Source organism: Leptonychotes weddellii, chromosome 5, assembly GCF_054177405.1.
Source record: "Leptonychotes weddellii isolate Sample4059 chromosome 5, ASM5417740v2, whole genome shotgun sequence".
Classification (NCBI taxonomy): domain Eukaryota; kingdom Metazoa; phylum Chordata; class Mammalia; order Carnivora; family Phocidae; genus Leptonychotes; species Leptonychotes weddellii.
The window spans coordinates 149849054-149868219 of NC_138373.1; the positions used below are offsets into that span (position 1 = coordinate 149849054).

Below are 19166 nucleotides of genomic sequence, written 5' to 3' on the forward strand. Positions count from 1 at the left end.
TGGGGCATTCCCAGCCATTCCTGGCCAGGCAAGCCCTTCCTGGAAGGTCCCGGCCCCCCGCCCCTCATCCCTGCCCCTGTCACTGCACCCTCTTCCCTGGGAGGTGTCCTCTCCCCTCACCAAGTCTCTGCCCCGTGGAAATGGCACCGCTTTTTCTTTCTGCCCGACTACAATATGGCTCATGGAGCACTGAGTGTCTTTATTTAAAATTTCATACTTCGTTTGTTGTGGATTTCTTGCATTATTTTTTACCATATTGCACTAAAATACTCTTTATTACAATCACTGAGTGTTTGGGTACCCCCTCACATTTTCCGCCCAAGGATGTGTCTCACTCACATTGCCTTAGCCCCAACCCTGCTGTGCTCCGCAGTCATTCATTATTCCCCCCCAGGGTCACTAAGAGCCTCCTCTGTGCCCGGGCACGTGCTGGGTGCCGGGCATAGAAACGCGAACCACACATAAGGCCGTGTTGGGGAAAGACAGCCACGCACACTGAGGACTGTGGGACAGGATGGGGGGTGCAAGACAGAAGGACACCAGGGAAATCACAGGAACACGGGCTAACACGGGTAGGGGGGCATCCGGCTCTGAGCATCTCATGCAGCATTTCATTTGATTCTCTCGACAGCTGCTTGTAAGTGAGGAACAGGTGGGAGTCCCGAGACCCCACGAAGTCACACACCGCCACCCGGTGATTTGCACAAGGTCACACTCTGCGCGGTCGTAGAGGTGGGAGCCCGCCCGGCAGCGCTATCTGGCTCCAGACCGGTGCCCACTCTGGTTATCGCCGCCAACTCCCCCTGCATCCCCCGGGGGCGTCAGGGAGGGAGGGCTGCATGAAGCAACTTGGCACGGAGCTCACGGAGATGCGCAGGAGTGAATAGGGAGCAGTACTTGTGGCCGAAGGAACAACATTTGCAAACTCAGTAAGGCCTAAAAAAAAAAATCGATATCTCGGTGTCCACAGTTCTCAGAAGCTGGGCCATCTTGTGAGGAGTCACAGAAACCGGCCTGGCCTGGTGTCGCTTCCTCTTTCTGCTTCTCTGTTTCCTAACGACGGCGTCAGCATAAATAGGAAGCGTGAGAGGCTCCCTGTTGCCTGGACACTCTGGCAGAAGGCTGAGCAGTCCCCCCGTGAAGAGGTACGTTCTGGCTTTCAGGGGTAGGCTCAAGGGGAGGGCTGGGGGAGCAGGGGGTGTCTGGGCTGGGAACCAAGGACAAGCAGAGCCTGGGGGTGTGGAGTGGGCAGGTGTGGCTCTGGGACTTGGGGAGCCAGGGGGCGAGGAGACAGCCCGAGTGTCCGTGTGAAGGGCTGTAAGGGTGGGGAGCTCACCTGCGGGGTCCCCTGTCCTGGCAGCAGGGAGGACGCCAGGGGAGGTGGAGAGCTCTGGCCTGGGAGTCACACACTTGCGGCATCTTTGCTTTGCTACGAAAGTGTCGCTAAGATGTTGGTGGCAGTGAGAACATCCTCTCCCTGCCCCCTGGTTTCTGCCTCCTGGTCTCTGGGATGGGAAGAGCTCCGATAGTCCCTGACACCCTGGTTTAGAAAGGGAGAGTGGGAGAGCGAGGGCGCGGTCGCGCTTGTGGGTGTGGGTGTGTCGTGGGGATGTAGGGGTGCAAAGAGACTGGGAGGCAGAGGGGGAAACCTGGAACTTTGTCAGGCTGCGGCCCAGAGCTTGGTGTGGCTTTGGAAGCTCACTTTGGAAGATGAGAAAGGGCCCGGTCCCCTGCGCAGGGACTTTCTTTTCCCCCTGGAAGAAGGTGTTTTGGCTGGCATACTCGGCCCCGAGCCTCTGTTGCTTTGTGGGGTTCAGGCCCAGGTGTGGGTGTTCTGTACCCAAGTGTGCGGGCTGGCGGGGTGCGGGGCTGGGGTGGGGGCGGGGGCGGAGAGATGTCTAGGTGTAGCTGCCGCGGGGTGCGGGGTGTGCGCGGGTGCATGCATTTGCCCTGGGGATGGGGGTGCAGGTTACCTCTGGTCCGCACGGAGGTCCGAGCCTGTGGGGCCTCTCCAGTCAGGCCCAAGTGACAAGTTGCAAATGTCCAGTTGCTATAGGGTCTTCAAAGACCCTAAAGCAATTTTGTATCACCAGGTTCTGATTTTCTCGACTCCTCATCTTTCCTGCTTTCTAATCGTTTTATAAGGAATGAAACCTTTTCTGTTCGCTTTTTTTTTTAAGATTTTATTTATTTATTTATTTGAGAGAGAGAGAGAGAGAAACAGCATGAGAGGGGATAGGGTCAGAGGGAGAAGCAGGCTCCCCGCCGAGCCGGGAGCCCGATGCGGGACTCGATCCCAGGACTCCGGGATCATGACCTGAGCCGAAGGCAGTCGCTTAACCAACTGAGCCACCCAGGCGCCCTCTGTTCGCTTTTGATCACTCTTTTTCTCATTCATCAGTTCTCCTGTGCCATACCCACCAATACTACAGGATAGTTGAGTTGTTTGATGAGCGTATTTAATACTAAGTGACTACGTGGGTATCTGCTTTATCAACAGTTAGAATGATCCAGAATCATGTAACACAAAAGAGAACACGCCAGTTATCTCTATCCCCTGGTACCAAAACATCTTCTGAGCATGCTGCAAGTATAGAGTTTTCCTTTGTACATAAATGGGATTATAATATACATATCGCTCTTTGACTTATTTTTTTCACCTAATATTACATTTAGGACAACGTTCCGCAATAACACATATAGATTTAACTCATTTATTAACCCTAAGAAATAGGTGGCATTAATTAGTAGCGGTACACCACAGGTTACCCGATCCCATATTAATATACATTTAGGTTGTCTCCAATTTTTCCACACCCGCCAAAGTGTTTCTTTTGCAGCCCACATGTCTAGAAGCAGAATTGCCAAGCAAGAGGTTGTGCATTTAAAAATTTAATAAATATTGTCAGATCATCTCAAAGTAGCTGAATTAACATATACCCTCACATTCTTGCATGAAAGGCCATTTTTGGCGGGGGCAGGGAGATGATCAGTCTTTAAACTGTGTCCGATGGATGGATGAAAATGATCTGATTCTTGCTTGGATTTTTCCTTTCCCTGATTATGGGTGAAGTTATGCATCTGCCATATATGTTCGTTGGCCATCCGGGTTCCTTTTATGAAATGTATGGAGATGTTTTGTCCATTTTCTTACAGGTTCTTTGCCTTTTACGTATTTACTGTAGGTGTGGCTCATTTATTAGGTTTATTAACAGTGTATTTACATATGTTTTAAATATGTTTCCAGATAATCACTTGACTTTTTTCTTTACCATGTTTAAGATATCTTGTTTCATATAAAAGTGTGCTAGTTGCTTCTAACTCAAATTTATCATTGTTTTTCCTTTATGCTTTTTGGATTTGGTGTCTTCTTCAACCCCTAAGGTTAAGGAAATACTTGAAATGTTTTTACCATTTCAGTTTTGACTTTTAGATCTTTAATTCACCTGCAATTTGGAGGGGCAGGTAATACATAAAGTAGTAATCTAACTTAAAAAAAAATTATCAGCTGTCTCAACATCATATTTATGAGTATGTAGCCTCCATGGTTAGAAATGCCACTCTTACCTCCCAAATTCCTACTTGGTTATTTTCCTTACTGTTTTCCATTCCATCTGTCTACGATTACATTCCCCATTATTTTTCTGGCTAAAGAACCCGTCTCTCCTGTTTGGTTTGTTATAATCTAGAATCAGTTTGTCACGCACAGTAAAAATCCTTTTGGAGTTTTGATTTAGATTGCATTGAATTTAGAGATTATTGGGGGGAAGATTGACCTCTGGAGATGGCAGCTGTGGTCAGCCTTCCCCTGTTTGTTCCTTTGACGAGAAGAACACGAACATTTTCCTTTTGACTCTGATGTCACTACAGATTTGTAGTAGATGCCCAGAAATGCCAACGTTCCCTTCAATGTCTCCTTTGCCGAGGTTCATCTGTTCGTTTGTTTCATCGGAAGGGCTTTTGTATTATCGAATATTGAGAAGTATCTGTCAAGATAAGCTGATCCTTTTTTCCCTTTTAATCTGTTGGCCTGTTTCTTTTAATCATGAAGAGATGTCTTAATGGCTCTTCATCCGTTTCTGGAATAATCCCCATGTGGCCATGATGCATTCTTCTTTTAAACATCTTTGTCAGATTGTTCCATGACATTCTTTTTGTCTGGAATGAATTTGTGTTTTGCTTTTTTTTTTTTTTCCATCTCCAGTTTTTATTCCTACCATTAAATTTCTTCACGAGTTTGGGAATTTTGGTATGCATGTTTGTTTTGAGTGAAAAGTTGTTTGCTTTTTCTCTTCTCTTTTCTCCCTCTCCCTATCAGTCTTTTGCTCCCATGCTTTCCTCTCACTCTTAGTGGTTTTTAATCCTTACATATTTTTTTAAAGATTTTGTTTATTTATTTGACAGAGAGAGAGAGACAGCGAGAGAGGGAACACAAGCAGGGGGAGTGGGAGAGGGAGAAGCAGGCTTCCTGTTGAGCAGGGAGCCCGATGTGGGGCTCGATCCCAGGACCCTGGGATCATGACCTGAGCCGAGAAGGCAGACGCTTCACCGACTGAGCCACTCAGGCGCCCCGATTAACCCTTACGTTTTTAACACACGTATTTAATGTATATTTTCCCTCTGCTTTTGGGTGTAATTAACATACATATGCTTCTCCAAACAAGACATGATCTTTAGCTTAGCAAGCTTTCAGTTCTCCTTTGCTTTCCACCCCTAATCTGACAGCCAACTCCCACATTACGATCATCTATGTTTTACTTCAATATTGTGATTGTGAATTCACTTATTTTCACTTTATAAATAACAATTCTTTACTCAGTATAAATCTTATTGGCTTCTTTTCTTACCACTAATTTCAATATCATACACTATCTTTCTTGGACAGTTTTTCTTTTTCCTGAAATACATCCTAGAGTAATTGTGTTCCTCAGAAAAGATCTGAAATTTTTCTTTGTCTTACATTTCCAAAATGTGTTTTTCTGCCCTCAAGTGTCAATGTAACTTTGACTTTTTCAATGATTCTAGGCTTAAACATATTTTCCCTCAGTATTTTCAAGACATCATTATCTATTTAGAGTTCAGGATCACTTGTGAGAAAATCTGACCAACCTGACCCTTATTCCATTGAAAATAATGCTTGTTTACTTCTGGAAGCTTCTAGGAGTATCCTTTTATTCTTGAATGGCCAAAAGTTTACCAGCATGTGATTGAGTATGGCATTATTAAAAATGGAGTTTGCCCTTCACTTACTGGACTGTTGTCTCCTTTAAGCCCTGTGAAGTTTTCTTCTATTTCCAGTTGCATCTGTTTTGTCCCCAAACAATGGTGGCTTAACAATATGGAAGGTTTTTTTTTTTTTTTTCTCACATAAAAGATGTCCAGAGGTAAGCACTCTCAGGCTGGTATGGTTGCTCCACCGTGACAAGAATGATCCAGGCTTCCCTCTTTCTGTTGCATTGGGCTCCATCCTTAAGGTAACCTTATGGTTCAAAACGGCTTCTGGAGCTCCAGCCATCACTTCCAAGTTGTAGGCTGAAAGAAGCAGGAGAGGCAGGAGGGCAAACATGAAGCCTCCTACCTGAGCCAACTCTCTTTAAGAAGCCTTTTCTGGATGGCACACCCAGTGTTTCCACTCACATCTCCCTGGACAATATTTAGTGACATGACCATACCTAGCGATAAAAGAGAGTAGGAAATGTAATCTTTTATTCTGTGTAGCACCAAGCCAAGCTGAAACTTGAGTTTCTTTTACCAAGGAGGAAGGGGACAGCTCAGAAGCTGACACTGTCTGCCACATGGTTTGCAAGTTTAATATGATTTAACTTCTTATATTTAAATTTGTAACTAACTTGATATTTGGGGATGGTGTGGGGTAGAGATTTAGGTGGATATGTTTTACAATGTTATTCAAGTATCTTAGCACTTTTTATATTCCATTCCTTCGCATTGATTCATGAATCCTCCATCATGTAGTACATTCTCGGGTAGAATAGAATTGCGTGGTTGTTATGTCCATTGATCTATCGTGTGTGTGCAACACACTGCTTTACTTACCGGATCTTTACAATAAATTTTGCTATTGGGGAGAGCCTCCTCGTTTTCAAAAATCTCATTAACTGTCCTCACATATATTTTTTTTTCCGAGTTCCTGTAAAAAACTTCATGTTAAATTTTCTTTGGAATTGTATTAAACCTCTAACTTATTTTAGGATGAATCACTCTCTTTACATATGTAGTATTTCTACTTGTGGTAAGATCCAAATGGAAGCTCTGGGGTTTTAGGCTATTTCCAGGTAGGCAAACCAAGCTGTACCAGCCACAAGGACCCACACCCTTACCCGGTGGCATTGCCCCCATCTGTAGGTACTGAAGTGGACAAATACTCTCCTCTCCCAGCTCCAAACAAACCCACTCTTCTTTCCTGGGCCTCTTTTTTTTTTTTTAAGATTTTATTTATTTATTTGAGAGAGAGAGAGCTTGTACACAACCTGGGGGAGGGGCAGAGAGAGAGGGAGAAGCAGACTCCCCACTGAACCCAACCCAGGGCTTGACCTGGGGCTTGACTTAGGGCTCAACTCGGGGCTTGATCCCAGGTCCCTGAGATCATGACCTGAGCTAAAGTCAGATGCTTAACAGACTGAGCCACCCAGACACCCCTTTCCTGATCTTTTATTGGACTAACCGCTCTGTAAACATCACCGCGGTGGGTTCCTCTCATGTGAGATATGTGTTTGTACCCATGTTACTGGTGCAGAGAACAAGGTTCAGGGTGCATTGGTGGTCAACCCAGGTCACTGGCCTGGGAGAGCCTGAGCCTGTGCTAAAGGCCAAGTCGGCTGTGTCCAGAGCTGTGCTTTTCCCAGTAGGACAGTTGCTGCTTTGTGCGTGTGTATATATATGCTTCGTGAAGTTTCAGACCATCTTACAGGGAGAAAAGGAGCCGCTGTCCTCTGCTCTGCTCCACTCTCCTGGGTACTTCCCAGGGCTAGACGAAATGAAAAGAGGAAATCCCCAACCTTCTGCAGAGAAAGGGGAACGGGCATTCTGAGGGCGGTGTGGGAGGGATGACAGTAAATGGAGGGAGGGCGGGACAGCACGAGGCCCTGAGTGTGTGTGCGCACGGTGTGAGCACGCGTGGGATCCCACCCAGGGGAGGGCACTGTGGACGCCACACTCTGTGATTGCTCTAAGCAGATCAGGTCAGGGCCCTCAGGGAGCTCAGAACAAATCAAATACCAGGGCTCCCTCCCAGGTCTTCCCATGGCCAGGGGATTGTACAGGAGTTCCTGGTGCATGACCAGGTGGGTACCTATTTCTGCAGAAGCCATTAAATGCATCGCCCTCACAGTCATGCCCTAGGCACTGAGGCTAAGCGGAAGGGCCTGCCCTGGGTGCCAGGCTGAGGTGGCAGGGGGTGCTGGAGCCCATGCATCACTCCTGGGTTCACTCTGCAACATGGGCCAAGTCCTGGGGCTACAGGATAGGAGGGGCCCACTCTCAGCTGGAGTCTCTTCTCCAGGCAGAATCCTGGAGAGAGGATTCACAGGAGCTGGGGACATGGGTCTGGCCTGGCCTCCAGCCGGGGATGAATGAAAGATTCCAGGCCAGTGAGGACCCCAGCCCCTGCGCAGCGCTGGACCTACTTGAGCTGGCCACCTGCTAATCCAGAGCTGTCCCAGAGATGGTGCCACCCTGGGTGCTGCTCCCCGTTGTCTTGCTGGCTCTGTTCTGGGGGCCCAGTGTGGCAGGGGCCCAAGGTGAGCTCCATTGCTTCCTCTCCGTTCCTAGCCCCTCCTCACAAGCCGGTCCTTGAGCAAGGCCACCCCCACATGTCCCCCAGGAAGCCCCCAGACCCCTCCCTCCCTCCCTCCCTCATTTTCCCCTTCCTTGATCCTCTCTGGCACCCCCCGCCCGCCTCCTGGATTCTCATCCTTCTCCAGCCTCCTGAAAGTCCATCTCTGCTTATGTGGCTTCTCTGTCCACACTTGTCCGCCTGGCACTCGAGCCTTCTCACCTCCAGGCTGGTTGTTCCAGCCTTATGTCTGCCCCCAGCCCACCCCAGATACTCTGCTCCCCTGACGGCCTTGACCAGTTCCCTCCTTTGTGCCTTCGTTCCTGGGTGCCCTTAGACTGGTGGTCTCTCCCTGCTTCGGCCCCGGCACCCTCCTCCTGCTCGGAGGCTCTGCTGGGTTGTTCCTCTGGCTCCTGAGGCCCACAAACCCCCTCCCCAGGGGCTCCCAGAGAACACGGCTTCTCTGGTAACCCCGAGAACCACATTCCATTTCCCAGCACGAGGCCCTGCAGCTGACCAAGAGCCCCGGGCCGGGGAGGTCCCACGGGGCTCTGTCGTGCTGACTCTTCAGGGTGGGCATGTGCCTCTCCTCCCAGGCTGCTCCAAAGGCCCGGGCCTGAAGCATGTGTCCCTCGTGGGGTGGGAGGGAGACCCTTTCCAGGAGCAGAGCACAGCAGGGGCTTAGGAGATGTGCCATGCTGACTAGAATGTGGTGTTTCTCTCTGGGCAGGAGAGTCCACGGCCAGGGAGGGCCCTTGTACCCACAGAACCTCTGTCCCCCTCAGGGCCCCCAGGGAGCTCTGCCTAGCAGCCAGTAGCCCCTGTAGGACTCTGGGAAACCCCTCCCCAGCTCTGGGCATCGCAGAGGGGCTGGGAGAGGAGGTGACAAGGGACATCTTGAGGGGAGAGATGTGACCCCCTTTGTGCCTCTCCCTGGGCAGACACTGTCCCGCTGCAGACCCTGAGCTGCTATAATAACTACAAGAGCCACATCACATGCAGGTGGGCAAGCACTCAGGACGCCCAGCGGCTCATCAACCTGACTCTCTACCGGAGGCTGAATGAGTGAGTGACACCAGAGCCCAGGGGCCAGGGGACAGGGAGGGTTGCTGCTGTGTGGGGCTGTGCCAGGTTGGGGGACGCACCGAGGGCCAGGAGGGGGAGGCCCCAGCCCCAGCCCAGGAGCTCCTGCTCCATTAGGCAGCCTGCCAGGCCCAGGTGCTGGTGTCTGATGTCGGGGTTTTGGGAAGAGTCTTCTACATTAACCTTGCCGTTGATGACAGTGGTGGCGATAATCTTATTTCATCACAATTGAACACAATTGCCCTGCAAAAGTCGATGTTAGATTGTCTTCACTGTGAGGTGGGCAGGGCATGGGTATGATGCCCAGTTCACAGACACGCAAACCGAGGCTGCAGAGGTGAGGTCCCTCTCCCGACCACAGGGCAGCTGACCAGCCGAGTGGGGACCAATGCCCTGTGTCTGGCATGGGGGGCTGGCCTCCATGCCGCCTCCAGAGTGTGGGTTTTCTCCTTCCCCTTCACATGGTCTCCGGGGTATATGCCATTTGGGAAGATTCCTTGCACCGTCCTGGGGTCTGGGGACAGTCTAACTCACAGTAATAGAAATAATTAACTGGCTGGCATCGCAGGTGCAGGGAGACCCGCTGGAGGCCAGCCCTGGGGAGGAGCGGCTCCTCACACCCCACAGCAGTGCCCCTCAGCCCTCTCTCCCGCGCTCCTGGGAGCCCCCATCTTCCCGGCTCCACCCTCCTTGCACTCCTCTACCTGCCCCCCCCCCGCCCCCGCCCGGCCCTGGCTGTGGCCCGCTTCCTCCTGCGCCGAGACACCCACCCCTCCCCGGCACAAGAGAGGCTCCCGGCCCCCTCCATGCTCACACCGCCCGCCCACCCCCCTGGCACCTCCCTGGGTGCTCTCTGCAGTGAGTTCCTACCCCAGACCTGTCTAAGGCTGTGCCCCGGGATCCCACCCACTCTTGCTGCTCAAGAACATCACTGCCGCCCCACTCTCCGCTCTCCCTGTGCCATTGACAGGCCCTCTCCCAGGATCATTCCCGATCCCTGAGCAAATGTGACCGGACCCCCACTTACCCCTGCCAACAAAGGCTGCAGCTCTGGGGGGGCCTCCTGACCCCCATCTTCTTCAGCGGGGCCCATCCTCTGCCTCCCTTTGAGGCCACCCTCCTCCAAAGAGTTGTCTAGACCCACTGAGTCCCAGGTCTTTCCAATTATTCTGAACCCACGCCCCTGGGCTTCTGCTGCCCCCATCAGGCCCCCCAGACTGCTCCTGCCCAGGGCACCAAAGCCCTCCCTGCTGCTAAATCCAACGTTCAGTCTCCCATCTTGACCGTGGGCAGCACCCAACGCAGACTGACCACCGCGTCCTCAGGAAGCACCTCCGTCTCCTGGCTTCCAGCCACCACACTCTCCCCTCTCCTTGTGTCTCCCCCCTCCCCTTGTGTCTCCCCCAGCTCACCTTTTCTGTCTCCCTGTTTGTGCCCTTCTTTTGTCTCCAACTTGAAGGATGCCTGGGGGTTCATCCTTGATTCTCCACTCTGGTATATCCTGATCCAGGGGCGGAGACCCAGCCTAGCCTGAGGCTGCGCACCGGTAACTCTCACACGCTCACCAGCCCCACCCGCCCCTAAGCTCCAGGCCTGCAGGTGCACCTGGCTCTCCACAGGTCCTTAGAGAAAGGTGTCTTCCACCCCCACTGTTCTAAACCAAATTCCTGCCCTGCCCCCAAACACGGCTCCTGTTCATCCCCACATCCCGCTTCACTAAATGAGAGCTCCCAGAGGCTCCAACTGAGCAACTGGGAGGTATGTTCCTTTACCTTCTTTACCACCTTTCCTTCCCCACCAGTGCCTCTAATCCACCAGCAAATGCTGTCGGCTTCATCTTTAAATAGAATGTGAATCTGGCCAAGGCTAACACCACCCTGGTGCAAACCACTTCCTATCACTTGAATATTCCAGAAGCCTCCTACCTGGTCTCTGTTTCCAAGACTACCATCCTCCCCGCAACCCAATCTATCCACAACCCAGCAGCTAGAGGAAGCCTTTCAAAGCAGATGTCACGATATGTCACTCCGTTGCTCATAACTGCACATTTTCCCCACTCGCGGTGACATCCAAATTCCTTAAATTCCTCTTAAACACTGCTGCCTGTCACCTTGCTCTACTGGTCTCTGCCTCCCACCCTCACAGACTCTCCCCCATGTACACTGGGTAACTGCCTAGTCATACAACACTCCAAGCCTGTGCCTGCCCCAGGGCCTTTGCACCTGCTGTTGCCTTTACCTAAATTCCTCTTTCCCCAGAATGTGCATGGCTCCCTCCCTCACTTCCTTCGAGTTTCTGCCCCAAAGTCACCTTTTCCATGAGGCCTCCCCTCTCTCCTCTATTTGAAATTGTACCCCCACCCCAGCCCTTCTGGCCTCCTTATCTCCCTGCCCTGCTGTATTTGTCTATGTGAAGTTTGCTCCGTTTGACACATGACGTATTTTATTTAGTCTCGTCACGTGTGTCCCCCTGACCCTGGACAGAGCCCCACACATGGTGACCACTTACTGACATTTGCTGAATGAGTGACTCTCCCTCACCTTGGGCTAACCACGTTCTCTCCTGGCAGGGACCCTCCAAAGCCAGTACCTTGTGACCTCAGTAACGACACGGCCTTGTTAGACCACCCTTGTTCCGGCTGTGTGTCCAGAAGATGTGTCATTCCCTACAAGCTTTTCGTTATTGCTGACAGAGACTACTTCTCATTCCAACCGGACCGGCCTCTGGGCACCCAGCTCACCATCACTCTGACCCAGCATGGTAAGGCCTGGGATCCCCGGATGGAGGTGGCCCCTCGGCAGGTGGCCAGCCTGCAGAAGGGCCTGGGAGCGAGAGTCTTCACTGGCTTGGGGGTGGGTTTGGTCTCTTGAGAGAAGAGGCTACAGTCGTCCTGTGATGGAGGCATTGAGCAATAATGTGAGGAGCCCCTGGCCAATGGCACCTCCCTTGGCCCTGGCTGCCCCACCACCTGGAGTGGTGAAGGCTTCCCTTCCAGAACAATCCTTCCTATTCAGGTAGAAACTTTACAGCCCGAAAGCACTCATCACCAATCTAGTCTCATCCAATGTCTGCAACAGCCCAGTTTCAGATGAGGTGATTAAAGCCCATTAAAGCCCAGAGAGGTCATATAACTCTTCCAAAGTGCCACCCCTGAGTGGTGGTGACAGTGATGGGCCAGCAAGCACGCCGTGTGTCCACAGCGGCCCCCAAAACCAGTGCTCCTGGGTGGGTCAATGATCATTTTATGTAAATAGTTAAGTTTCATGTGACTGTATATTACACAGTCATATATAACCAGCACTTCAACCTCATTAATTCAATTATATCTGTGCTCAGAATGAACCTAAAATAGAGATGTTCAAGAGGATCATCTTTTAAAGTTGGAATTCACGTGGTAAGAATCCCACAGATGACTGGCTTTTAGGAAACACTGCCCAATATTATTTAATAACTACAATAATGCATGGTGTCGTGTGCTACTTTTTTTTTTTTTTACCCCGTTTCACTGATAATGAGATGGAGCCAAGAGAACAGGAACTTGCTCAAGGCCACTCGGATGCAATGTGTGTGACTTAGCGTCCTGGGTCCCAAACACTGGGCAAGCCCGTTGCACCTGCAAGCATCGGATGGAAAGGGGGCTCCGGCCTTTGTTTCCTGCCTGTTTTCATCACAGCAGCACAAAGCTGTTGCCCGGAAGAGGGGATGGGTTAGGCCATTGTGAATTCATTTCAAACAGGGTCTCAAAACATGTTTGATGGATGAGAAAGGGCCCCATCCCGGTGGGCCTCAGAGCATGCAGAGAGGCAGGAAACAGTAGAAGTTGAACCACAGGTGGATGCCATGTGCTGAGGGGCAGTGGGTGAGGAGCCTCGGGTTGGGGGTGGTGGTCAGGACAGGGTTCCCAGAGGAAAGAGCTTTGCAGGGAGGGTTGAAGGGTGGGTGGGAGAACAGAGCAGGAAGAGCATTCCTGGTAGAGGAAACGGGCACGTGCCAAGGCTGGGAGACGGGAGGGCAGGGCAGGTTGGGAAAACCATCCATCATTTATCCCAGGATCTGGTGGCCTGGTCACAGGGAAGGTGTCAACTTAGAAAGGGGGGAGGGAGTGTGGTGTTGGCCTCCTGAAGCGTATGTTCAGCAAGGAGGTCAAGTTCCAGCCCAAACCATTTTGGCAATGAATCAGGGAGGCTGGCGGGTGTTGGGCAAGAGGACAGGTGTGCATTCGAGGCCCCCACACGCGGAGGTCTGGGACATTTCACTTCCTTTCTCAGGTTCTTGACCTGTGCAATGAGCTAGCCGACTAAAATCTCTCAGGTCGGGTGAATAGGTGTTTGCTTGGGTTCCTGGTCCGTTCAGGTAACAGCTTCTAGAGCTCCACGCTAAGAGGGATTCCCACTCCCTGACAGGCTCAGGGGCTAGTCGTGCAGGGACTGATGAGCCTGCTGTGGGTGCAGGGGTGGGGGACTGAAGAGGGGGTGCCTTGTATCTGCTATTCCTGCCTTAAGATTTTCTAGAGGCTCCAGCGTTGCTATGGCCCACGTCCAGCACAGAACATTTACACCTTGTTTGGACTCATTGAATTTATTGTGCTTGAAAGTCACCCCTCAGCATTCAGACACAGAAACTTCAGGAAGGCGGGAGCCAGGCCATTCATGAATGAATATGCTCTCCCAGCAGACAGACGCTTGCTGTAGGCTGATGGAATGATTTCTTGAAAGGTCTCTGAAGGTTGCCTACACGTACCTATTTGTGTAGTCATTCATCGTTCACTCACTTTGTCCCCCAAATTCCCTGAGCCACTACTCTCAGGCCGTGGGGATAGGGAAGGGGGTCAAGGCCCAAACACTGCCACCCACGAGCTCCTGATTACTTGGAGGGGCAGACGTGTAAACACATGAATGCACTAGGGTTGTAAGGACCATACATCGGGCTATGGTGGGACGGGAAAAGGAGTGAGGGATTCTGCCCAGCAGAGGGGAATCCAAGAAGGTACTAAAAGAGGCGACATTTATGCTGGACTCTGAGAGGAGCAGGACCCTGGGCAGGTGGAAAGCGAAGGAGGGTGGACAGGGCAAGAGGGAGTAACGTGAGCCACAGTGTCCTCTGCTGGGAAGGGGACCACACAGGCTGCAGGGTGGGCCCTGGGGACAGGTGGGGACAGGTGGGGACAGGGGGCTCCTTTGGGAGCTTATTGCCAGCACTTCATGGAGCTTATGTGATATGTGCACAGCTTTTGTTCGTGTTCACAGTGACCCCAGACAATTTTGCAGGTGAAGGGCCTGAGGTCCACAGAAGAAAGGGGTCTTGTCCAAGGCCACTTGCTGGTAGGGGCAGCACTCAGCCTGGAGCCCATCTGCCCACACAGAAAATGCCGCCCAACAGTCATCCAGCCCCTTATGGGCCCTTGCCCCCCTTCTTCCAGTGCAGGCCCCGGCGCCCAAGGACCTCCTGATCAATACTACCAGGGACCGCTTCCTGCTGACCTGGACGGTGGCCCTTCCTGGTTCCCAGAGCCACTGGCTCTCCAACCTGGAGTATGAGGTGGTCTACAAGCGGCTGCAGGACTCCTGGGAGGTCAGGACCATGGCCAGCTCCGCCCCAAGCCAAGGGACCGGCCCAGTGGGCGCCTCTCCACTAACCCCTCTCTCCCTGCAGGAGGCCTCCACCCTCTACTTCAAGTCCTCCCAGGCCGTCCTGGCACCAGAGCACCTCATTCCCAGCAGCACCTATGTGGCCCGAGTGCGCACCCATCTGGCCCCCAGCTCAGGGCTCTCGGGGCGGCCTAGCCAGTGGAGCCCGGAGGTCTGCTGGCCCTCGCAGACAGGTAACACGGTCAAAGTTGGGGCAACGCCTTTCTGAGGGGAGGGCGGCTCGTCCAGCTCCGGGGAGTCCATTCTGCGGGATTCCACCAGTCTCCTGTGTCATGGGTTTAGAATCGCTTCCCTGGGCCAACTCCCTCCGGGCCCCGGCCTCTGCACATCTTCTGGCTAGGGGCACTTTCAATGACAATGACAGTAGCCTGATGAGCAGCTGTGTCTTCCTGAGTGTTGTGCTCCGTGGAGACGAACCAACATCACTGTATTGAGGCCCTGAGCACGGAAACGAGATGCCCTCCCCATTTTGCCCAGTGGGGTGTGAAGGGTCACGGGATTCACTCACCCAGCTGGCGGCTTCAGGCTACATTGAAGCCCGAGTTTTTCTGGGGCCCAAGCCCATGATCTCTAGGAGATGAGGCTCCCAGTAGGCCCCCTGAGAGCAAAGGAATGAATGCAGGAGGGAATGAATAAGGGACTGTCTCCCCTCCCAGGGGACAAGGCCCAGCCCCAGAACCTCCAGTGCTTCTTCGACGGGGCCGCCGTGCTTAGCTGCTCCTGGGAAGTGAGGTCCGAGGTGGCCAGCACAGTCTCCTTCACCCTCTTCTACAAGGCCAGCCCCAATGCAGGGTGAGTGTCCCCTTTCTCCCTCCCCTCCCCGCCTCAACACCTTGCCCTCTCCAGGCCTCCCCCTGACTCTGGGGGCCCCAGCGGAAGCCACGGCTCCTCCCGAGGTCACATCCCTCCCGTGGCGCCTGCCTCCTTCTGCCCTCACCTCCACCGTGATCCTCAGGGAGGAAGAGTGCTCCCCAGTGCTGAAGGAGGAGTTCCCCGGCCTCCACGTCCGACACCGATGCCAGATTCCCGTGCCCGACCCCGGGAACCACAGCCAATACACCGTCTCCCTTCGGCTGAAGGAGGAGGAGAAGTTTATAAAGAGCTCGGACCACAGTGAGTTTGCCTCCCCCCCCACCTTCGGCATGGGTGCTCCTGCAATGATCCTGTTGCGTGTGTCCCCCACATCAACTCAGGACTCCTGATGGCCGGCTCTCCTGTTTGTCGCTGTCAGCCAAACGCAGTCCAGTGAGCAAAGGGAACAAAAGTCATTTGAATCTCTTCTTGAAGTGCTCAAGAAGCAACAACAATGACAATGGCAAATAATATGAAGAAAGATTCAACTGATAATCCCCACGAACACATCTTTAAAACCTGTTTTCACCTTCCTTTAGCTCTGCTTTTCTGTTGAGCTGCTCTGTGGTCCCTCCTGCCAGCCACGCCCTGCCAGTCCTCCCATCAAACTTTCCCTTTCCTTCCCTGACTGGATTTTTCTCTCTCAGGTTCCCAAAGTCCTCCACCAAGGGATATTTTCCATCTTCAAAATAACTGATCTATGATTGACTCCTTCAATCAGGGCTAGAATACGTGCAAAGAAATTGTAATTCCTCACAGGATCATATCCCTGATTCTTCTTGTGTAGCAAGGACCCCGTGCAAAGGAACCTCCTGCATGGCTTCTCAGGGCCCCAGGCTCTTCCACCCAGTCTTGAGTGTGTGCAGGAGGCCACAGCCCATCTGTCTCTGTCACCTGGGTTGGAATCCACCAGTCACTCTGGGGGTCTGCCGGGTTGCCATCTTTTTTCCACCACTTGTTAGCTGCCTTGTCCTTGGCAGGTGACTTAATCATTCTGGGGCTCAGTTTCTTCATCTGTGAACTGTAGCAAATGAACAGGACCTACCATGTAGGGGTTGCTGTTAGAATCAAGTGAAGGGATTCATGCAGACCGAGCCTGTAGGACAGTGCATACAACATAGCTAATGCTCCAGAAGAGGACCAATTATTGGTGTTTTTATTTTTACTTAAATGTGAGGAGTAACCCATGCTTTGGGTCACCTCACTGCAAAACAAGTGTATCTCAGCATCTCCCCAGAGAAGGGCTGCTCGGGGGAGTGGGGGTTCAAGGACCCCGAGATTGGCTGGACCCAGTTAGAGAGAGCACCTGTGACCAACATGGAATGAAAAGAATGTTCCATTGGAGGCATGATAGGAACAACGTTTCCTAAAGGTTTCCCTCCCTCCAGTCCAGATGGCTCAGCCGACACTCAATGTGACTAAGAGCAGAGACGGCTACACCCTGCACTGGATGGCAGAGGAGATGCTCTACAAACACATAGGTCACACCTTCCAGGTCCAGTACAAGAAAGATGCAGCCTCATGGGAGGTGAGGACCTCTGCCCCGGAAGCACAGTCTGGGGGGGGGCGGGGTGAGAAAACACACAGGAGAGCCCCAACCTGCCAGGTGCCTGGCTCCCAGCACGGGGACCAGTCAGAGGAAGCTGCTGAGACGTAGCAGTCATGACCCTGTGTGGTCGGCTGGTCACTGTCCCCTCCCTTGGTGAAGGTCTATGGCTCACAGAGGTGATGTGACATGGCCAGAATGAACTATGGGACCCCGAACTGCGAAAAGGATGCAAATGTCAGGGCTCGGAGGGCAGGGAGACAAGCCGGATGAAGGGTTTTCCAAAGTCACCGAGGGACTCTTCTTCAAAGAGGTCTTCTCTGGAATACAACTGTGCAGCCTCTCTGAGCAGAGCTGCTCCTGATAAAGCAGGCAGGGCCCCAGCCCAGGGTTCCATCTCTGGCCCACACCCCCAGATAGCCTCGGGCCCTGTGTGCAGAACCTGGGGCTCCCCGTGGCCCAAGTCAGAAACCTCAGAGCCAGCCACAGACCTTCAGCCTGGAAATAGGGAAACTGAAGCCAGGAGGGGTGCGGTCAGTGGGGGAGCTAGGAGCAGGCCCCCCGAGTCCAGTCATGCTGCACAGCATTCCTGGGAAGGCCATAATTGGGGTCCAGGCTGTCCCTGAGGAGCTGGGAGGTTGGGGGGTTTGTCTCAGAGTGAGGGTGGGACATGATGTGTCTTCAGGATTTCTGGGCCTTGGTATTGTCCTAGGGCATAGGAATGCAATCCCCAGTCCCACCCAGAGTGCTCTACCTCTGCGAGCACTGGAGTAGGGCCCTCCATGGGGGCTGGGGGGACTGCCTCAGACCTGAGGATGCAGCTGCAGCTGGGGACTGATGGGACAGAAAACCCGGGGCCCTGAGGGGGGAGGGGTTTGGGGCTGTGCCCCACATACACCAGCAAGTTGCCTCAGCCTCAGCACACCTGCTCACTCACGTGTGCCCTCAGGAGAGCAAGACGGAAACCCTCCAGAACGCCCACAGCATGTCGCTGCCGCAACTGGAGACTGCTACCAGGTACCAGGCAAGAGTGAGGGTCAAGCCCACCCCCAGCGGCTACAACGGTATCTGGAGCGAGTGGAGTGAGGAGAGCTTCTGGGACACCGAGTGGGGTATGTCTCCCAGCCTCCACCCTCCCTCCCGGGTATAGCCCAGCTGGGCAGAGGACAAAGGTGATGTGGACACTGAAGTGTGACCCCACCCCACCCAAGTATCCTTTCTTCTATGTGTCACTAGTCACACGAAATGACACCTGGTGTGCAACACAGACTGCAGGTGAGGTCTTGAGAGCAGCGAAAAGCAGTCCTCACCGTCGCTCCTCCCTCAGACCGGACCTTAGCCCTCTATTAATATGGCCCATGGCTTCATTAGCCTTTGTAGCAGCCATCACCTAGTGACCACTCAGCCCGAATTTCCAGTTACAGTTATCATAGCAGCAAACATCAGGAGCTATGGACTGAGGCCTGGGACTGGAAGGGTTTGGTCTGATTTCTTTCTGATTTTTTTTTTTTTCTTTTAAGTAGGCTCCACACCCTGTGGAGTTCACGCCCATGAGATCAAGACCTGAGCCAAGATCAAGAGTCAGACACTTAACCGACTGAGCCACCCAGATGCCCCAGATTTCTTAATCTCCCTGCTTCTATACTGACCACCGGGAGACAAGTACAAGACTAGGTCCAGGAGGAGGGAGGAGTTATTAGCAGCAAGGACCCCAGCCGCAGCCAGCCTCGCAGGGGACGAGTCCCAGGAAGAGGGTTACAATCGAGTAGAAAAGAGGTCTGGACACCAGGCCTAAGAGAATAGACCAAGGGAGCCCTGGAGGGGCCCAGCCTGTGAGGGGCTTGACGTTGGGGCTCCTGATGGGCCTTTACCCCTCCTGGTTCCTCCACCAGGTTTTTCCCATCTCTACCTGTCCAAACCTCCCTGTTACTTGAAGCTCAAGCGTATGCGTTGCCTCCTACATGAAGTCCACAGTGTTTGCCCTGAGCTATAGTCCCTGAGCTAGAGTCCCCAGCCCCTCCTGCTACTGGAAAGAATCTAACCCTCGGGCGCCTGGGTGGCTCAGTTGGTTAAGCGACTGCCTTCAGCTCAGGTCATGATCCTGGAGTCCCTGGATCGAGTCCCGCATCGGGCTCCCTGCTTGGCAGGGAGTCTGCTTCTCCCTCTGACCCTCCTCCCTCTCACGCTCTCTGTCTCTCATTCTCTCTGTCTCAAATAAATAAATAAAAATCTTTAAAAAAAAAAA

General features: G+C 52.8%; 1 protein-coding gene across 3 annotated transcripts; it reads left to right on the forward strand.

Moving 5' to 3' along the window:
- Positions 1 to 844: 844 nt before the first annotated feature.
- Positions 845 to 19131, forward strand: CSF2RB (colony stimulating factor 2 receptor subunit beta). 3 transcript variants are annotated; one of them, XM_081822403.1, is made up of 11 exons: positions 845 to 1145; positions 7524 to 7757; positions 8734 to 8857; positions 11445 to 11635; positions 14295 to 14446; positions 14528 to 14696; positions 15180 to 15315; positions 15479 to 15636; positions 16764 to 16903; positions 17871 to 18033; positions 18442 to 19131. In XM_081822403.1, the coding sequence occupies exons 2-11, from the start codon at positions 7682 to 7684 to the stop codon at positions 18486 to 18488; spliced, it is 1356 nt and encodes a 451-aa protein (XP_081678529.1). In that variant the 5' UTR covers positions 845 to 1145; positions 7524 to 7681; the 3' UTR covers positions 18489 to 19131. The 3 variants fall into 3 exon arrangements, with proteins under 3 accessions (XP_081678529.1, XP_081678528.1, XP_081678530.1); XM_081822402.1 differs by having other exon boundaries at positions 846 to 1145; positions 7520 to 7757; XM_081822404.1 differs by having other exon boundaries at positions 846 to 1145; positions 7520 to 7757; positions 18445 to 19131.
- Positions 19132 to 19166: the final 35 nt, after the last annotated feature.